This window comes from Babylonia areolata, chromosome 24 (genome assembly GCF_041734735.1).
Source record: "Babylonia areolata isolate BAREFJ2019XMU chromosome 24, ASM4173473v1, whole genome shotgun sequence".
Classification (NCBI taxonomy): Eukaryota; Metazoa; Mollusca; class Gastropoda; order Neogastropoda; family Buccinidae; genus Babylonia; species Babylonia areolata.
The window spans coordinates 45,292,873-45,315,372 of NC_134899.1; the positions used below are offsets into that span (position 1 = coordinate 45,292,873).

The 22,500-nt window shown below is 39.4% G+C and overlaps 2 protein-coding genes across 6 annotated transcripts in view; one reads left to right on the forward strand and one right to left on the reverse strand.

Annotated features, from left to right (window-relative positions):
* Positions 1–2,517, forward strand: part of LOC143298989 (sodium-dependent proline transporter-like) — a 43,581-nt gene extending 41,064 nt beyond the window's left edge. The window contains exons 13-15 of the mRNA XM_076612048.1: positions 1–72; positions 610–762; positions 1,232–2,517. The exon at positions 1–72 is cut by the window's left edge and continues 29 nt beyond it. Coding sequence (XP_076468163.1) covers positions 1–72; positions 610–762; positions 1,232–1,432 — 426 coding nt within the window. The 3' untranslated portion in view covers positions 1,433–2,517. The remainder of the gene's footprint in view (positions 73–609; positions 763–1,231) is intronic.
* A 2,549-nt stretch (positions 2,518–5,066) lies between these two features.
* Positions 5,067–22,500, reverse strand: part of LOC143298485 (palmitoyltransferase ZDHHC15B-like) — a 39,619-nt gene continuing 22,185 nt past the window's right edge. For 2 of the 5 annotated variants that reach the window (XM_076611300.1, XM_076611298.1), the window contains 3 exons: positions 21,522–21,625; positions 15,886–15,949; positions 5,067–12,585 (listed from right to left, as the gene is read on the reverse strand). In XM_076611300.1, coding sequence (XP_076467415.1) covers positions 15,927–15,949; positions 21,522–21,625 — 127 coding nt within the window. In that variant the 3' untranslated portion in view covers positions 5,067–12,585; positions 15,886–15,926. The remainder of the gene's footprint in view (positions 12,586–15,885; positions 15,950–21,521; positions 21,626–22,500) is intronic. The other 3 variants (XM_076611299.1, XM_076611297.1, XR_013057392.1) reach the window with 2 other exon arrangements.

A 22,500-nucleotide genomic window follows, 5' to 3' on the forward strand; every position in this document is an offset into this window, starting at 1 on the left:
ATGATGCTGGGGTTTGAACCCAACTGGTACTGGAGAGGCACCTGGATGGTGGTCACCCCAGTGGCCATTCTGGTGAGGCTTTCAACTTTCAGTTTCGTTTCTCAAGGAGGCGTCACTGCGTTCGGACAAATTCATATACGCTACACCACATCTGCTAGACAGGTGTTTTATATGCAAACTGCATTTACTGTTATATTTATATTTTTTGTATTCTCTAAACTGGGCACTTTGATTTGATATTCTGACCCAACAACAAGAGCAGTCATTATTATCATTTTTTGTTCAAACAGGAACTTCTTTTGCCAAGTATGGAAGTTTTATTTATTTTGCAAACGTTTTGGTGCAGATAGTAAAGAAGGGAAATTACTCTGTAATTAATGCTAGGGGACTTAATTTGCTTTAAACTGAAACAAAGAGTTACTTTCACTTTCAGGGGGACAACAACGATATAGTTTCGCTTTGAGGGAAAACCATTAGTTTCGCTTTCTGGAAAAAAGAGGATTTTTGTTCTGATCGAAAAGACAAAATGTTCCACTCTCGGTAATGAAAAAAAAAAAAGAAAAAAAAAAGAAGTCTTATTTCTAAACATTGTGTCCAACACTGTTGCAGGTGATGATCGTGATGTCCGGCGTGCAGTACGCCCCAGCCACTTACGGGGACTACGAGTTCGAACCCTGGGTGCAGGGTTTGGGATTCGCCATAGCCGCTCTGCCCGTGGCCTGTATTCTGCTGGGCTTTGTCGTGCAAGGCTGCCGATATAAGGTGATGATGGTGATGGTGATGATGGTGATGGTGATGATGGTGATGATGGTGATGGTGATGATGGTGATGGTGATGATGGTGATGGTGATGGTGATGATGATATTATCATTGATATTAATAATGATGAGGGTAGTGATCATAATACAAATAGGATGATGATGATGATGATAGTAACTGTTATTATGATGATGGTGATGATAATAATAATAATAATAATAATAATAATAATAATAACAAAAATGATGATGATGATGATAATGTTGATGTTGGTGTTGCCATTGTTGGTGTTGATACTGATATTGATATTAGCGATAATACTAATAATGACAATGAATAAGTAGAACAACAACAACAACACTTCCATGCATACATATACATACATATGTATACACACACACACACACACACACACACACACACACACACACACACACACACATCTTTCCTAAATTAACATTGTTCTTCACAGTCCATAAAAGCGGCCTGCCAGTCCGATCCGAAGTGGGGGCCAAGCAGACCTGATCACCGCACAGGGCGCTACGCTGAGGTCAACCTGGCCTTCGTTGACATCGACGGTGACACAGGCAACAACCACACCTCTCACGCCAATCTGAGCCCCAAGACAAATGGTCGACACGGTGCAGAAACAGGGCACAGTACCGCTTTTTAGAATCTGTCTGGTTTTTTTGAAAACTCTAGCTGCGACCTCCACAATAAACTGTTGTTTTCATTTTGACTGTAGTGTGTGGTGGGAGGGGTGGAGGGGCGGGGAAGGGGGAGGGGTAGAAGCGTGTGTGTGTGTGTGTGTGTGTGTGTGTTGTTGTGTGTGTGTTGTTGAGTGTAACAAGCAAGCTATAAGGGGATACGGATTTGTTTTTTGTTGTTGTTTTGTTTTGTTTTTAATCTGATATTTACAGACGGAAACACAAGCTAAAATGAGCTGTCTCTCCCTGTTTTTTGTTTGTTCGTTTTGTTGTTTGTTGTTGTTGTTTGACCGAGAGAGGCTGCTAAACTGAGCTTTTTCTCGTTTTATTGACTTTTAAGAAAGCGTGGTCATGATGAATACATATTTAGTGCTTATTTTGGTTCTTTTGCTTCGTTCGCCTCTTGTTTTCGATATGTAGCCTTTTACAATAAGATGATCTCGCTGTGAAGAGTAAACTGGAGTACGTGTTTGTTTTGTTTGCTGTTTGAATTCTATCCCATTGTGACATCACAATAGATTCTCTGTGTGAATTCTATCCCATTGTTTTGTCACAATAGATTCTCTGTGTGAATTCGATCCCATTGTTTTGTCACAATAGATTCTCTGTTTAGATCATATCCCATTGTGACATCACAATAGATTCTCTGTGTGAATTCTATCCCATTGTTTTGTCACAATAGATTCTCTGTTTGGATCATATCCCATTGTGACATCACAATAGATTCTCTGTGTGAATTCTATCCCATTGTTTTGTCACAATAGATTCTCTGTTTGGATCATATCCCATTGTGACATCACAATAGATTCTCTGTGTGAATTCTATCCCACTGTTTTGTCACAATAGATTCTCTGTTTGGATCATATCCCATTGTGACATCACAATAGATTCTCTGTGTGAATTCTATCCCACTGTTTTGTCACAATAGATTCTCTGTTTGGATCATATCCCATTGTGACATCACAATAGATTCTCTGTGTGAATTCTATCCCACTGTTTTGTCACAATAGATTCTCTGTTTGGATCATATCCCATTGTTTTGTCACAGTAGATTCTCTGTGTGAATTCTATCCCATTGTTTTGTCACAATAGATTCTCTGTGTGAATTCTATCCCATTGTTTTGTCACAATAGATTCTCTGTGTGAATTCTATCCCATTGTTTTGTCACAATAGATTCTCTGTTTGGATCATATCCCATTGTGACATCACAATAGATTCTCTGTGTGAATTCTATCCCACTGTTTTGTCACAATAGATTCTCTGTTTGGATCATATCCCATTGTGACATCACAATAGATTCTCTGTGTGAATTCTATCCCACTGTTTTGTCACAATAGATTCTCTGTTTGGATCATATCCCATTGTGACATCACAATAGATTCTCTGTGTGAATTCTATCCCACTGTTTTGTCACAATAGATTCTCTGTTTGGATCATATCCCATTGTGACATCACAATAGATTCTCTGTGTGAATTCTATCCCATTGTTTTGTCACAATAGATTCTCTGTTTGGATCATATCCCATTGTGACATCACAATAGATTCTCTGTGTGAATTCTATCCCATTGTTTTGTCACAGTAGATTCTCTGTGTGAATTCTATCCCATTGTTTTGTCACAATAGATTCTCTGTGTGAATTTTATCCCATTGTTTTGTCACAATAGATTTTCTGTGTGAATTATATCCCATTGTTTTGTCACAATAGATTCTCTGTTTGGATCATATCCCATTGTTTTGTCACAATAGATTCTCTGTGTGAATTTTATCCCATTGTTTTGTCACAATAGATTTTCTGTGTGAATTATATCCCCTTGTTTTGTCACAATAGATTCTCTGTGTGAATTCGATCCCATTGTTTTGGATTCTCAGTGTGAATTCTGTCCCATTGTTTTGTCACAATAGATTCTCTGTGTGAAATTCGGGCAGCTGTCTCCGAGGAGAGCACTTCGCCTCCTATATTTTTCCTCTGTGTGTGTGCGTGTGTGTGTGTGTGTGTGTTTTAGTCTGCAAGTGTACTTATTTTAGTACCAAACTGACTGTTTCTAGGGACAACCCTTTTGTTGCAAATGGTTTTTTTGTTTGTTTTTTTTTTGTTGTTGTTGTTGTTTTTGTTTTTTTGTTTTTACCGCTCTCCGTGTATGTTGCACGAGGAATTTCAGTTTATCATCTCATCCGGAATAGGCATGCGCGTGTGCATGTGTGTTTTTGTGTGTGCGTGTGCGTGTGTGTGCAGGGGGACGGGGGGGGGGGGGGCGAGGGGGGAGGGGGTCTTTGTGTCAGTGTGAATCCGTTTGTGTGTATGTGTGTGTCTCTGTGCCTGTGTCTGGGTATCATATCAGTGGTGTCGGTGTAGTTCTGTGCGAGCGCGTGTGCGTGCGTTTGTCTCGGGAAGTTGGAGGAAGGGGTGATACTGGCTGTGTCATGTCCAGCAAGTGACTGCGTCAGTCTGTGGCTCATATGCGGGTGCAAATTATGTGCATGCTTATTTCAGCAAGGTTCTTTTTTGTTGTTGTTGCACTGTGTATCACAGTCGCGTGTTTGTACATAATATTTGACATTCCACAAATATTTTTTCTGCATTTTTCAGCATTGAACGAGATATTTGACTGGTTGTCGATTTTTATATGGGCGGTCAGAGCCTTATATGCCGGTATTGTTACAGTCCATTGTGTATATCCACATACTCAAGATAACGTATTCTGTATATAAAAAGTGAACGAAATAGAATTTCTTCAGCATGACACGCCCACACACACGCGCGCGAATACACACACACACACACACACACACACACACACAGAGGGGGGAGAGAGAGAGAGAGGTCAATTGACACAGCGGTATTCCATTCTTCCAACGGAGAAGCATCGTAATTTAAAAAACATTTTTTGTCAAACAAAGGTGTTTTGAGCACACAAGAATGCGTGAGTGTGTACGTGCGTGCGCAAATGTATGTGTGCGCGTTCGCGCGCGCGCGCGTGTGTGTGTGTGTGTGTGTGTGAATGATATTTCATGTTGAAGAAAGCAGAGTAATATTTATTGTATCAGTTGGCGCAACAAATCATAACCGTTTTATACCTGCTGATCAACTCTTTTATTCCATGGAATGGTGCCTAGTATACGGCCTTATTTTCAGCTCTAACAACCCACCCCCTCCTCTCCCTTTCTCGGTCTTTCCTATGTTTGTTTCTGTCTCTGTCCGCCCTTCCCCACACTCTCTGCCTCTATCTCTGTGTCGGACATCCTCTCTCTCTCTCTCTCATATTTTTAATCTCCTTTTCATGTGAACAATTTTGCATATTGACCACTGCAGACAAAATAAAAAGACGCTTTGATGATTTGATTTATGATATGTGCTTGGTATGCAATATACAATTTGCAATGAATACTGATACAGTGCATCTTTTTCATTCCAAGTTGTGTTATGTAAAAAAAAAATAAAAATAAAAAATAAAAACAAGTAGGGGAAAATCGTGTGTGTTGTGTGTGTTGTGTGTGTGTGTGTGTGTGTGTGTGAGTTTCGTGAAATACAGTGAACATTCAAGACAGAGAAAAGGAGAGAGAGAGCAGAGTTTCAATGCATACAATTCAAAAAGTAAAACATGGTTCACAATATTTGTATTTCACATCACTATAACAGTAAGTGTTAAACATACAACCAGGAGCAAAAGGCTCAGGACCTAAAGGCTTTGAGACCAAATCACCATCACAACAAACAACACTGCATTTGTAGTTTGTGTACAGTACTTCTTAACTAACCATTTGTTTTCCTCTCTCTCTCTCAAATACACACACACACACACACACACACACACACACACACACACCAATCAACAAACAAGAACCAGCATTACAAGAATATAAAAAAATAATTAAAAAAAAAGCATCACAATAATTATCAAATGCACACACACCACACCACACACACACGCATTACCCACATCAGTTTCCGTGCTACAGAAAACACACTCAGGACTTCAAATAACAGCATTCTAGCATCATTAACTTTCCATGCGCACAATTAAACTGTATGAAAGTCATTCCTGTTTTTGTTCATTTGCCAGCCACTCACCACTTCTTTTTTTTTTCTTTTCATTCAGGGAAGAGAGTGTCAAAGTCAGGGAATTAATGTTTGGTTATTCATCCATATGAATGGAAAGAGAGAGAGACAGAGTGAGATTGTGTGTGTGTGTTCAGTTACTCAAGGAAGCATCACCGCATTTGAACAAATCCAAACGCACTACACATCTGCTAAGCAGCTGCCTGTCCAGCAGTGTAACCCAACATGCTCTGTGTGTGTGTGTGTGTGTGTGTGTGTGTGTGTAAGAATATGAAGCATGGTGTGACAATAGTACATGGAGTGGTGTACTGTGTTACATTTTTGCCAAAACAGATTACTCTGTGTGAAATTGGGACTGCTTTCCCAAATGAGAGAGTCACCACAGTGCAGCACAACCCATTTTTTTCTTCTATCTTTTCTGTTGGCAAGTGTATTTATTTTCCTATCAAAGTGTATTTTGCTACAGAATTTTGCCGGGGACAACCCTTTTGTTGCCGAGGTTCCTTTTACGTGCGCTAAGCGAATGCTGCACACATGACCTTGGTTTATTGTCGCTACTAAATGACTAGCGTCAAGACCACCACTCAAGGTCTAGTGGAGGGGAAGAAAGTTCTGACAAGCGCAGTATCACTTTGTTTCATGTGGGACTGTGTATACATGTTGGGGCAAGAGTGTGCATGGTGCCGTGTAGGAATGTGGATTCAATGTCACACACCGTATCTTCACAGAGATCATACACTGAGGTCAACCATAAGCAAATTGTGACCTTTAAAAAACACTATTTCTCCTCATTTAATGAGCAAGGGCAACAACTCAAATTCATGTCGGTACACATCATTTTCTGATGAATGGAACAGGAACACATCAGGTCATAACGTGAAAAAGAGACATCTTTGATTTTACTGTCATGAAAGCTATAGATCCTCAACAACTTCAGTCAGCACATAGAACTTTACATTGAAAACATGAGAGGGATAAGAAAGCTATAGAGCCTCAACAACTTCAGTCAGCACATAGAACTTTACATTGAAAACATGAGAGGGATGAGAAAGCTATAGAGCCTCAACAACTTCAGTCAGCACATAGAACTTTACATTGAAAACATGAGAGGGATGAGAAAGCTATAGAGCCTCAACAACTTCAGTCAGCACATAGAACTTTACATGTGACAACATGAGAGGGATGAGAAAGAGAGTGGAAAGAAAAAATCACCATAACCAACCCAACTGAATTTCTCACACTTTTACCTCACTGATTTAACAGACACCAGTTTACTTTGACTTGTGCGCACGCGCGCACACACACACACACACACACACACACACAAGAAATGAAACAAGGCAAAGATGATGGCTTAAACAAAAATCTGCATTTTCCCCCATTTCATACAAAGAGAGAGGGCACAAGGCAGTATAATTTATCTCCATTCTAAAACAAATGTGAAGACAACACACACACACAAACACACAGACACACACACACACACACACAAACACAAAGCTGCAGACTGTTGGCATTAACCAACAGGACATCAACCAGCAGTAACAGCACACAGCATAGGATGAAAGGAATCCCTATAAAGCAGAATCCACAACAGCCAAGTTTTACATCCTAATACACTTGGGTTCTAGGTTCTGTGCAGGGACTGTGTGTGCATGTACATGTTCTGAAAATGTATCTCTTCTGTTCACACGCTTTTTGACTTGCACTTCAAGAACAACATGCTTTCACCCCTTAACCTTCACCACACCTTGTGGCTGAAAAATGACCAACACTTCCATTTCAATCTTCATAACTCAGTCAGTTTTACCAAAATTTAATTGAGATTTTGTGACATTGTCCAATTACCATGTGTGCACATCCCCACCAAAAATGGTGTTGTTTCATTTGTAAACAAAGGAGTTAATAAACAATGTTGTTGAACTAATGCTGACTATACCAGTATGCTTGTCAGGAAAGGGCTGTGACCTCACTGAGATGAGACAGAGCTCACATGTCAGGATGTCAATCACCATTCTCTTTTACTTCTTCCTCTTGGGTGCACATTATATTTGTTCATAGAATCAATGACAAAAAATAGTGACTGCACATCAAACTCATACAACACTGATTTCATGAAACCAATGTTCAGTGACCCCAGCTTATTTAAATAAGCCCTGCCTACAGATTTTGCCTGTGTCCAAATCCAGTGGACTTTCATTTTTTTTGCAGTTGGGGGGATGGGGGGGTGAGGTGTAAAGTTGCAGCATGTCCATTGCAGTTTGTTAACCATCATACCCTACACAGGTATACAATCTTTTTATTCCAGTACAACAATGTCCTGGATGAGACAACAGACACAAACCCTGTGCGCAGCATACCTCCAGTACATAAAGATCCCATGAAAACAGCAAGAGTTGTCCCTGGCATAATGAACAGGACTTCACTTTTACATCAACACCAATACACATACAGTGAGAAAAAAAAAACCACTGCATTGACACAAAAAGCATTCCATAGATTAACAAGCATTTCACAAGGAGAAAAATGTATCAGAAACTGATACAATATATCTCATATCTACACACAATGTAAGGAAGAACAAAGCATAAAGTATATGTAACCACTACAGTTAAACTTCACAGCACAAGCCATTGCAGACATTTGGAAATTGACCTACTGATCTTGACTCACACATTACTCCAACCCTACCCTTACCCCAGACTCCATCACATATAGGACAGAGAAAGAGAGAAAAGGAAAAAGCTAATATATCAATATTCACAACCTCTCAAAAACTTTTTCCTGATGACACATAATCACATACAAACTCTAAAGTAAGTATCTTTAAATCATTAGACAGCCAGACAGGAAACAGAGAAAGACACACTGAGCAATTAACTACGACCCATGTATCTTATAATAAAGAAAGTACCTCTCTTGGTATCATTAATCCTGCAATTCCTGAGCATATCCTGTACAATTGTGCTATTTATAGCTCCACACACCAAAAAAGGCCATTTGGGGGCTCTCACAAGAGGCTTTAAATTACAGAACACCTATTAGTTATGACCTCAACACTGATAAAGGGTTTTCACAAGAGGTTTAACATACAAAACACTTACAACCTCAACAATGATAGAGGACTTTCACAATACGCTTAAAACTATGGAATACAAACAATCTCAATGATTATAAAGGATTTTCACATAAGGATTTAATTCATGGAATACTTATATCTCATAAAATCAACAACAGTACTGTGTTTTTATATGAGGCTTAAAGGTACAGAACACTCATAAACTTAACAATGACAATGGACTTTCACAAGAGGCTTAAAACTATGTGACACTTATGGTTTATAATCTCAACAAGGCTAATGGCTTTCACACAAAGTTGAAAACCACCGGAACACTTATAACAGTTACTTCAAATATGGTAAAGAGCTTTCACACAACGTTGAGAACTACAGAACACTTACAACCTATACAATGACAAGAGACTTTCATAAGAGGCTTCAAATTGCAGGACACTTATGTTTTATAATCTCTACAACAGTAAAGGGCCTTCGTACATGATGGAACACTAACTACCTCAACAATGGTAATGGACTTTTATATATCTTATAAAATGGAATACTTTTACCAAAATCTGAACAACAGTAATCTGAACAACGGTAAAGGGCTTTCATACAAGACTTATAACCTCAACAATGGTAACAGACTTTCACACAAGGCTGAAAACTACAGAACACTCATTTATACCATCAACAATCATAAGGACTTTGACACAGGGCTGAAAACAACAGAACACTTTTACTATCAACAGTCATACATACTTTCACACAAGGCTGAAAAACTATGGTGTTACCTCAGCAATGATGAAAAGACTTTCAGGAAAGTTGTTTGAAGCTATGAAAGGATTCTGTTTTACAACTTCAACAATGACAGGTTTTCAGGAGGGTTTAAAACTATGGAACGCTTACAACAACAAAATGGTAAAGAGTTTGGGGATGGAGGGGAAGGGGAGGGGGGTAAACTAAAGCCAAGCTGACCACACAGAGCCTTATCAGGTCTGAACAACTGTAAATACTGATCCTACACAATGTGGGTAAAAAACGAACTGAAGAAAACACCTGGAGATAAACTGTGCACAAATACAGTCATTTTCATGTACATGGACCTAGAACATGCGTCTGACGTTGACCATTCTGTCCTTTTTTCTTTTCTTTTTTTGCCCATTTACCAAAAAATAACTAACCCGACCACAAAAATATTAATACAAAATTCACAAAATCATATGTGATAACATACATAAAGGAAAAAATTGCCAACGGTCACCTCACATATGTATCATAAGCTCAGAAAAGACAACATAATGAAAAAGTATGTCAACATAATTAAAAGGTATGTCCAATTATCAAGTCCAGAGAAAGACAAAAAATATTCAAAGTTGTTTGTTTTTTTAAGAAAAAACTATAGGTGCCTGGATCAGCAATGTAGAAAATAAGAAAGAAAGAGACGACAGAAAGAAAAGGAGTTTTCAGTTTCAGTTTCTGAAGGGGGCGTTACCACTATGCTTGTCCAGCCCGCCGCACATGACCATATCAGGACTGTCAAACCATACAAATGCTCAACCGTGTCAACATAAAACTGTCACATCTACAAAAAAAAACAACTTAAACAAACCCAGAGAAAGGCAAACACTTGACAGCAGCATAACCCAATGCGTTTACCAGGGATTGAGCCTAGACTGGTTCTATAAACATAGCCTAGATTTGTTCTTTAAACATATAAAAAGCCAAACAGGTCACATGGTTAAAACAAAAGTCTTCTGGATGCAGCAGGACTGACTGAGAAAGTCAGTGTAAGCTGTGGTGACATCATGCGTACTTTCTACCAAACCATCATGCCATGCACATACTGAAATACAAATGACAGGAAATGAAATGTGATTCTGTTTTGTACCCGTCACAAAATGAGCAGGCCAGAAAACCAACACAAAAGCACTATTAACACACACACACACACACTCACAGAGAGAGAGATATATACATGCCCACATTTATATATGATTTGCAGCTCTGTGTGTGTGTGTGTGTGTGTGTGTGTGTGTGTGTGTGTGAATGTGTGATATCCATGGAAGGGAAAGACAATGGAAGTTCACACAACAAGACTCAGGAAAACACACATCCAACTCAAGACTACTCAACACTCTTCTATATGTTTGCAATTTTCTTAACTCAAATATATTTCAGCACAAGCAGATTTCTCTTCCTCCCTGGAACTCATGTAAAGCAGACTGCACTGTGCTTTAAAATGAAACTGAATCAATGTGACCATTGCCACCTGAATATTACATTCTGTGTATGGGAGGTTAAAAAAAAGAAATAGCGCATTTAGTTTGTCATCAATATCTAGACATAAAAAAGAAAAGAAACCTAGCACATTTACTTTGTCATTGACATTTAGACATTATCTGAAGAGAAAGACCAAAAATCTAATACCTGTGCTATGTCAATGACTGATGAATTAAATGAAACAGGAACTCTCCAATTTGCACGAACACTGTAAATAGTAACGACCACTAACAAGAGAGAGCCACGAGAGCTGACAGGTATTCACCCCTGAAACTGCCCTTTGCAGATGGCTGGGCTATAAGCAACATGATCTGATTTGGTTTTGAGATGTATTGTTGATAAGTACCATCCTACCAAACCAGCCTGCTGTAACACTGGTGGTTGCAAATGTTTCAGTTTACCATTGGCACACACACACACACACACACACACACACACGCCCGCGCGCGCACACACGCGTGCGCATACACACACACACACCCACACACCCCCCCACACACACGGATGGATAACTGAGACCAGGTGACAAAACAGACTTACTATACCACACAGAAGTCAATAAATGAATCAGTTAAAGAAACGAAAAAGAATATTTTGTACATGAACATATACAGATGCTGCTTGGCAAAATATTCATTCTCTCAGAACTCAATAAAAGGATCACAAAAAGTACATGTAGATGCTCAGCCATGTTTATTCAAGCATGCACATCATTCACACACCTACTAACACAGTCCACAATGCACCACACACAGCACGGAGTCAAGTCAGCTCAGCTGCTACATGACTTCTGACAACTACTTATATCCTTTTCATTTCCCTGCCTCATTAACACACATCCTGGTCTTATCTGATGGTTTGTATCAGTCATCATTATAAAAGCCAAACAGACATAAAACTTACGGGAAAATCAAAGCTTCATACCATTTGACAGACGCCCGAAAGACTCCAGACATAAAACTTACTGGAAAATCAAAGCTTCATACCATTTGACAGACACCCGAAAGACACATGACATGTCTACTTTTCCGCAACTCTTTATTCATTCAAAATAAAGCACACTAAACTCACACACCCTCCTCAACATCTAGGACTTCACAAAAATGTACAGGGGACAACAACACACACCAGAGCACAGAGGTCACAGAGTCAGTTATCACCGAGCCACAAGACGCTGGACAAGCCATCAGGACACAGGAAGTCCACAGGCAGAGGGTTTGGGAAACAGCAGCCGTGTTCTTTGTTCTGGTCTTGAGGTGGTTCATACCCAAGGTTTGCAAAACGTGGGACTACATTATAATGGTAACAGACTGACTTCAAAAAAATTCCCCACCCCACCCCACCTCACACAAACACCAACGCAAAATTGTACACATACAAAAGCTTCCATCCACTCAATCAATGTAAACTCTGTAGAGATCCATGCACCCACACACACATACACACACATATCACATCTCTCTTTGTACATGTATGTATGCAAGCATACACGTGTATTAAAGCATGCGGACATTAACGCTCAAGTATGCACACACACAGAGTCACACACACACACACGGAGTCACACACACACACACACACACACACACACCGAATCTGTACATGATGTATGAAGAGGTGAGGTGGGAGAAGAGAGGGGTGGGTGAAGGAAGCAGCAGGTCAGGAACCACAACCACGTCCTGTCTCATGCCATGTCCATGGCTTTGTTCTCATAGCCGGAGTCTGAAACACACAGCACAAAATGCCATCACACACCAACCAACCAACAAACCAAACGGGACAGACATCATTCTTATAAGTCAGTACAAACCCACAAGCAAGAAAACTTGCACAACAACAATAAAAGAAATATATATATAAAAAGATACCACCAAAATTCAGTTAAATGAAAGCATTACTCTGACAGAAGGTAAATTAAAATACACCACTTGCAAAAAGAAATTCATACCCAATTTTTTTTAACAAAGGAGAGTCACTGGGCTTAATATAATAAAAAATGTTAAAAACAAATTATGACTTCAAGTCGGTTTTGTTCTGAGAAAATATAAGGTGACAATTTGACCTGAAACAGTCACTATCATGTCTCTGTGGCGAGGGCAGGAAATGAAGTGAACAACGGGGAGAGTGCGTCATTCCAGTGCACTATCACCTTTTTTTTTTATCTGTTGTCTGCCTGCAACTGTATTTTCAAATATCCAAGTGCTTTTTCTACAGAATTTTGCCGGGGACAACCCTTTTGTTGCAACATGTTCTTTTACATGCACTAACTGCATGCTACACACAGGATCTCGGTTTATCATCTGATTTGAATGACTGCTCAGCATGGGATTCAAAACCATGCTTTCAAATTCTCTCACTTCCCTGGCGGATGCATAGCAACAAAGCCATCAGTCCACATTCAGTGCCTCATTAAAAATCTATCAAATAACTAAAACAGCAAAACTGCTGACACAGATCTTCCATCAACAACATCACTTGCAACACACACACACACACACACACACTTTTCAAAGAGGAAACAAGGTTCTCAGCTTGTTGCTACATGTTTCAACTATTCCATACATTTGGGCGGCATGATATGGGGCAAGAATTGGTGTCGTCACCCGAGAAGAACCATGCAAAGGATGGTTAGTATGTGGGCATCTTCACATGATTGGCACAACACACACACACACACACACACACACACACACACAGGGAACCATCAGTCCTGATTACAAGGGGCAGAAAACTAAAGACTAAGCAACAATACTGTTACAAAGACAAGAGTGATTCCTTTTTCTAACTGAAGAGCACTGTGTGATCATTAAATCACCTTGGTGGAGAGGAAAACATGGGTTCTGAATGGAAAAAAAACATCATGCTCAATCAGTCGCCAGTTATACAACATTCACATACTGACTGAATGCTGTGATATATTCTGATGCTGACGAGAATACTGTGATAAATTCATTTCACATACCTATAGGAACACTGGCATGAATTCAATTCAGACACTGACATGAATGCTGTAAACATTTAATTCAGACACTGACTTGAATGCTGTGCAAATTCAATTCAGATACTGACTGAACTGCTGGTGATTAATTCCATTCAGACACTGACTTGAATGCTGTATAAATTCAATTCAGACACTGACTGAACTGCTGGTGATTAATTCCATTCAGACACTGACCTGAATGCTGTACAAATTCAATTCAGATACTGACTGAACTGCTGGTGATTAATTCAATTCAGACACTGACTTGAATGCTGTACAAATTCAATTCAGATACTGACTGAACTGCTGGTGATTAATTCCATTCAGACACTGACCTGAATGCTGTATAAATTCAATTCAGACACTGACTGGACTGCTGGTGATTAATTCAATTCAGACACTGACTTGAATGCTGTATAAATTCAATTCAGACACTGACAAGAATGCTGGTGATAAATTCAGTTCAGACACTGACAAGAATGCTGGTGATAAATTCAATTCAGATACTGACTGGACTGCTGGTGATAAATTCAATTCAGATACTGACTGGAATGCTGTATAAATTCAATTCAGACACTGACTGGAATGCTGTATAAATTCAATTCAGACACTGACTGGAATGCTGTATAAATTCAATTCAGACACTGACTGGAATGCTGGTGACAAATTCCATGTGTAAAATGATGACTGCCCCATTCACATCTCAAAACCTCCACAGATCAACTTCAGCGGTGATACACCAATACATCATGTTTCAAAGTATCCGAACAGAGGAAACAGAGCCACACTGAACACTCCACTCCAGTCCACAGCTTCTCTGGCTTGCTATCTACATGTCCCCCAGAATCACAGATGTGCACACGTGATAATGACTGGAGTGTAATCGCTTTGATCTGTCTCTGCACTAGATTCAGTGCTGTACAAATACCTCAATTACTGTTATCATCATTATTATCATCATCATTATCATCATCATAATTATCATTACCATCATTATTATCATCATCATTATCACCATAATTATCATTGTTGTTACATTATACTTCTAAACTGAACAATGCTTTCAACATGTACAGTCATAATTAAAAAAGCAATGCTGAAGAAAAAAACATAAGGTGTTCACATGCAACATTAGCATAAGAATAATATCTTTAAAAAAAAAAAATGCAACCAGTACAAACTTTTTCATCCGTTTCAATCCCAACAAAGCAATGTCTGTTTCACAAGATAAAAGAATCATGCAAACTGTTAGACGTGAGAGATGGACAGTCAGCACACACTGATAACTACAAACAGACCCGTTTCTCCATGGAGCTAGACTGATAACTACAGACCCGTTTCTCCATGGAGATAGGACCTGCATGAGCTTTGCAAACTCCCCACACCACTAAGTCTTCTTTTTCTGACTCCCTTGACCACATTTATAAATGACAGTATGTGGATCCCACATTGCCGGACTGTCTTTTTAAACTTAATTCAGTGAGACAACAGCCTGAGAGCACTACCAATGTGAGACTGTCCTTGTCAGCCCTCACGTTCTTGCAGTCCCATGCTTTTGTGCACCTTGTGAGAAAGCACTGGGGTGGGGGGGGGTGCTCCCATGCTTTTTCTCACTTTATGAGAAAGTGTTGAACTGCGAGAAAATGAGGTCGTTTCCATGCCATGCTTTCTCATAACTGCGAGAAAGCGTGGGCCCACGTTCTTGCAATGTGTGAGAAAGCATGCGAAGTCCCCCTTCTTTTGATATCCTTTGTCATCTGAGGCTGATTTCTTGGGTTTTTTTTTTGCCAAACACAAATCTTCCAGACAAAAATAAAAGAGACAGAAAATGAAGGGAGACAAAGGAGGACGATGACAACAACGATGATAAAGACACTTTCTTGCTTTCTCATGCTTACTCATAAAAAGAGAGAAAGCAGGGGTAGGAGGGGTCGGGGGCGTGGGGGGGCACACTTTCTCGCAATGTGTGAAAAAGCGTGGGACAGCTAGAAAGCATGAGGCTGACAGTCCTGCTCACTGAAAGGTGTGTCGTGTGATCTCACCATGTGGGCCTTCACGCCCCTCTGGCCGGGTGTGTTCATCTTCATAAAGCTGTGCCGGGGTTCTCTGATTGATACCAACAGTTAACAGCCAATTACACTTCCACAACCTCAACACCGGAAAGACAGGATTCAAATCAACAGACCCAGACTGCAAAACTACTACAGGGCCTGGACATGATTCACTTCTGTCTTAATGCTTTTCGAACCTGTGCCCTGCTTCATCACACAAATAGGTCACAATGGCAGCAATTTTAAAATGATCACACTTAAAAAAAAAAAACTAAAAAAAAACACACACCAAAAAACAAGTCTGATGTAGTTTAAAAATCTGAATTATTTTTGTTTGTTTGTTTGTTGTTGTTTTTTGGTTTTTTTTGTATGTCCTGTCTGTATGTGTGACTTTATATGACTTCCTGTTTCAATACATTTTATAAAATAAATATGTCTTTACATTTCAGCAAATGTCTGTTTCCTCTGCATTGTATTCATCTGTATGCATTTTCCTGGAGTCTTATCTCTTATAAACAATACAGTGATGTGACCTTTCAGACCTGCCAATCCCTCAGAAGCCATTTTGCACCAACCAAAAGTAACACTTGGTCAGTAGCTTCAAAGAACAATGCAAGTAACAATAATTAAAAATAAAACTTAAAAAAACAACAACAGAAATAAACCAGGTAAACTTTTATTTTGTGTATTACTTCAAAGAATGAATTCATTGAAGGAATGATATTGGTGGTGACATGATGTAATCACCCACACCCACACACGAATGACATGTGCACAAACATACACACTCTGCCCCCCCAAACCCCCACCCCCACCCCACCCCCCTCCCCACACACACAATCACACACACAAAGAGCATTCTTTTTATCAGTGAGTAACTCTGTATGTGTGGCAACAGCATAGCAAAAAGGTCCCAAAAATAGCACCATTTGAATTACGTCGAAACGTTAAAGTTGACAGGTCTCCATTTTCATACGTCAACCAATGTAACCCTTGTGAAATCAGAGTAAACGCAGACACTTATTTTTCATATTCCTGTTTCTTGGAGGAGATACAAACACATGTATATAACCTGATTTATACAACATACACTAAGCCACAGAAATCGAAACAAGAATTCAAGTTATCATCCATAAGCTACCTGTAATTCTCTATATTCTAAAAGTAAGAAATCACATAAATGCAAACAGAACTTACATTATCATCTAAGCTACTTATAAATAACAACTTCACAACAAAACAAAATAGGACACAGCCTACAAATACATACCATTATGACTCATCTAGTAATATAAAAATAAGCAACATTTCACTACCGTTTCTACAAACATGCATGCATACATGAAACGGAGAGCGTTTTGAGGGAAAGAGATAACATGGAGAGTGTTTTGAGAGAAAAGAGATAACATGGGGAGTGTTTTAAGAAATAACATGGGGAGTATTTTGAGAGAGAGAGGTAACATGGGGGAGTGTTTCGAAAGAAAGAGATAACATGGGGAGTGTTTTGAGAGAAAGAAATAACATGGGGAGTGTTTTGAAAGAAAGAGATAACATGGAGAGTGTTTTGAGAGAGAGAGAGAGAGAGAGAGAGAGAGAGAGAGAGAGCTAACATGGGGAGCGTTTTGAAAGAGAGATAACATGGGGAGTGTTTTGAGAGAGAGAGAGGTAACATGGGGAGTGTTTTGAGAGAGAGAGAGGTAACATAGGGAGTGTTTTGAAAGAAAGAGAGATAACATGGGGAGTGTTTTAGAGAAAGAGAGATAAAATGGGGAATGTTTTGAAAGAGAGATAACATGGGGAGTGTTTTGAAAGAAACAGAGATAACACAGAGAGTGTTTTGAGATAACACAGAGAGTGTTTTGAGAGAAAGAGATAACACGGAGAGTGTTTTGAGAGAAAGAGATAACATTGACTATGGAGAGTGTTTTGAGAGAAAGAGATAACATGGAGAGTGTTTTGAGAGAAAGAGATAACACGGACAGTGTTTTGAGAGAAAGAGATAACATTGACTATGGAGAGTGTTTTGAGAGAAAGAGATAACACGGAGATTGTTTTGAGAGAAAGAGATAACACAGAGAGTGTTTTGAGAGAAAGAGATAACACGGACAGTGTTTTGAGAGAAAGAGATAACATTGACTATGGAGAGTGTTTTGAGAGAAAGAGATAACACGGAGAGTGTTTTGAGAGAAAGAGATAACACAGAGAGTGTTTTGAGAGAAAGACATAACATGGAGAGTGTTTTGAGAGAAAGAGATAACACAGAGAGTGTTTTGAGAGAAAGACATAACATGGAGAGTGTTTTGAGAGAAAGAGATAACACAGAGAGTGTTTTGAGAGAAAGACATAACACAGAGAGTGTTGTGAGAGAAAGAGATAACACGGACAGTGTTTTGAGAGAAAGAGATAACATTGACTATGGAGAGTGTTTTGAGAGAAAGAGATAACCAGAGAGTGTTTTGAGAGAAAGAGATAACACAGAGAGTGTTGTGAGAGAAAGAGATAACATGGAGAGTGTTTTGAGAGAAAGAGATAACACGGACAGTGTTTTGAGAGAAAGAGATAACACAGAGAGTGTTTTGAGAGAAAGAGATAACATTGACTATGGAGAGTGTTTTGAGAGAAAGACATAACATGGAGAGTGTTTTGAGAGAAAGAGATAACACGGAGAGTGTTTTGAGAGAAAGAGATAACACAGAGAGTGTTTTGAGAGAAAGACATAACATGGAGAGTGTTTTGAGAGAAAGAGATAACACAGAGAGTGTTTTGAGAGAAAGACATAACACAGAGAGTGTTGTGAGAGAAAGAGATAACACGGACAGTGTTTTGAGAGAAAGAGATAACATTGACTATGGAGAGTGTTTTGAGAGAAAGAGATAACCAGAGAGTGTTTTGAGAGAAAGAGATAACACAGAGAGTGTTGTGAGAGAAAGAGATAACATGGAGAGTGTTTTGAGAGAAAGAGATAACACGGACAGTGTTTTGAGAGAAAGAGAGATAACATGGGGAGTGTTTTGAGAGAAAGAGATAACACGGACAGTGTTTTGAGAGAAAGAGAGATAACATGGGGAGTGTTTTGAGAGAAAGAGATAACACGGACAGTGTTTTGAGAGAAAGAGAGATAACATGGGGAGTGTTTTGAGAGAAAGAGATAGTATGGAAAGTGTTCTGAGAGAAAGAGAGATAACATGGGGAGTGTTTTGAGAGAAAGAGATAATATGGGGAGTGTTTTGAGAGAGAGAGATAACATTGGGAGTATTTTGAAAGAAACAGAGATAACATGGAGAGTGTTTTGAGAGAAAGAGATAATATGGGGAGTGTTTTGAGAGAGAGAGATAACATTGGGAGTGTTTTGAAAGAAAGAGATAACATGGAGAGTGTTTTGAGAGAAAGAGATAATATGGGGAGTGTTTTGAGAGAGAGAGATAACATTGGGAGTGTTTTGAAAGAAAGAGATAACATTGGGAGTGTTTTGAAAGAGAGATAACATGGGGAGTGTTTTGAAAGAGAGATAACATGGGGAGTGTTTTGAAAGAAACAGAGATAACATGGGGAGTGTTTTGAGAGAAAGAGATAACATGGAGAGTGTTTTGAGAGAAAGAGATAACATTGACTATGGAGAGTGTTTTGAGAGAAAGAGATAACACGGGGAGTGTTGTGAGAGAAAGAGATAACACAGAGAGTGTTTTGAGAGAAAGAGATAACACAGAGAGTGTTTTGAGAGAAAGAGATAACACAGAGAGTGTTTTGAGAGAAAGAGATAACACGGAGAGTGTTTTGAGAGAAAGAGATAACACGGGGAGTGTTTTGAGAGAAAGAGATAACACAGAGAGTGTTGTGAGAGAAAGAGATAACACAGAGAGTATTTTGAGAGAAAAAAGATAACATTGACTATGGAGAGTGTTTTGAGAGAAAGAGATAACACGGAGAGTGTTTTGAGAGAAAGAGATAACATGGAGAGTGTTTTGAGAGAAAGAGATAACATTGACTATGGAGAGTGTTTTGAGAGAAAGAGATAACACGGAGAGTGTTTTGAGAGAAAGAGATAACACGGAGAGTGTTTTGAGAGAAAGAGATAACACAGAGAGTGTTTTGAGAGAAAGAGATAACACGGACAGTGTTTTGAGAGAAAGAGAGATAACATGGGGAGTGTTTTGAGAGAAAGAGATAGTATGGAAAGTGTTCTGAGAGAAAGAGAGATAACATGGGGAGTGTTTTGAGAGAAAGAGATAATATGGGGAGTGTTTTGAGAGAGAGAGATAACATTGGGAGTGTTTTGAAAGAAACAGAGATAACATGGAGAGTGTTTTGAGAGAAAGAGATAATATGGGGAGTGTTTTGAAAGAAACAGAGATAACATGGAGAGTGTTTTGAGAGAAAGAGATAATATGGGGAGTGTTTTGAGAGAAAGAGATAATATGGGGAGTGTTTTGAGAGAAAGAGATAACATTGGGAGTGTTTTAGAGAGAGATAACATGGAGAGTGTTTTGACAGAAAGAGATAACATGGAGAGTGTTTTGACAGAAAGAGATAACTGGAAGAAAGCAGTAGGAGAAAGAAAGAGAGGAGGAGAAAATCTTTAGAGGTTTAATCTAAAGAGACAAGATTAGAAACCTTTTTTTAAGTGAAGGTGTTGATGAAATGCCTCAACAATCACACTGATGAAATCAATCCATGTTTAATGACAGTGACTCCCGTCTCCCCTCCAATGGCACATAGTCCTCACAGGAGCTGGGATCCAAATAATAATGACTACTTGCAATATTACCATTGCCATGTACATAGCATTGTCAACATTCTCTTCATTAAAAACTGTGGCTTTTCATGCCCCGCTCTCATTGTGACCTCCATTTTCTGCCCCTCCACTTCCATGCTTGGAGTAAGTCCTGTCAAGTTCTTTGGAGTCAGCAGATTCATGGGCATCTGTCAGTGGAAGGACATGGTGGTGGTCTCCACTTTGGAGTGGATGCTCACTCAGTCTGTCTCCATGACAAAGTAATTACCGTCGTCAGTAGGGGGCTTAGCAGGTGGTGTCCTGTGTATGTTAAGTCAGAACAGGCACTACTGAACACCACCGAAGTGACTCAACAGCAGTGCAGAGTCTCCTCTAATGTGCGGCCTCATGGAGACCTAACATGGATAGTTCCTGGTGGACTGCTGGCACAAGGACTGCAATGGAAGAACCTGGGTGTGCCCGTGTATGGCGTTTGCTTGAGGGATTAGCAGGTGAGAACAATAAGAACAGATCAATCAAAGCTGGATGTAGATGACTTTACAAGACAAAAAGTTTGTTGGGTTTTTTTGTTTCTAAACCCAACGGTACATGAAAAAGCATGAAAACATATCAATTTTCAATGAACAACAACAACAAAAAACCCTATGTGACAGATACTCAGAACGTGGTTCACCACAGTCAAGCAACAACTGCAGACAACAGGTTAACTAGTTAGGTTTCTGACAGGAATAGCTGACAGAAAGACTTATCCACGCTTCCAGCTAAAAATCCAACATTACAGACACTCAGAATGTGGTTCACCACCGTCAAGCAACAATCACAGACAACAGGATAGTTAGGTTTCTGACAGGAACAGCTGACAAAAGACTTAACCACACATTTCCAGCTGTCTTACCGGATTCGTCTCCCCCTTCCTCCATCCAACGTTGGCGGGCGGCCAGCAGATTGTCACTGTCCTCGTCCACTGTACGTGTTGGGTAGGTGATCCCATCCCCCATGCTGCCACAGACAATCCTCCAACAGCTGACACAACTTCCCTCCCATACATGTCACACCATAACATAGCCAGGTGCAAACTTTGCACGAGTCCACACAAATCTCCACACAGAATGGGGCAGATAAACAGGTATAGAAAAATTATATAAGAATATCCCAATCTGTGATGTATTAGAAGATGTGTATCCTTTTCCTTTTTTTTTTTTTTTTTTTTTTACAATTGTACAATTGTACCAGATATGACCATTTACAGGAAGTTTTGTTGAACGATACCAAAGTCTGAATTAACAAATTTTGATAATACTGATGCAGAAAGTCGTATGTGCAAATATGACCCTGAACAACCTCAAGTAGCAGAATTCATATATGGATGTTTCAAAGTACACATCAGGTTATAATTCACACAACTTACATTCAGTATGGTTGGTTTTACTCTTTATTGTTGCCTATAAACCTTTAAATCGTGAAAAATAAATATGATTCTGATTTCCCCAAATCACTCATCATCCAACATGTCATTATCCTCACCACAGCTGTTAGATGGATGGTAAGAATCCACATTAATTTCACTGATTCATCCGTTCTTTGGATAGAAACTGCACAAAAGAACTTCATCTCTGGCCAGAAGCTACTGTTTTCCTAACAAGGAGAGCAAAAAAGAGGAAAATTCTTCATTGATATCCATCTGTGCAAACAACATAATAGAAATGACCATAGGAATGGTCATGGATTTCTGAAAAAGATGATAAACAAATAACCTGCATATGTAAAAACAGCTGGGGGAGGGGAAAGTTACAGGTTTATGGTGGTTTGAAGGGCACACAGAGACCAATACCCTTGACCTCCAAGCTTCTGGGGCATCTATCTCCCCAACCACA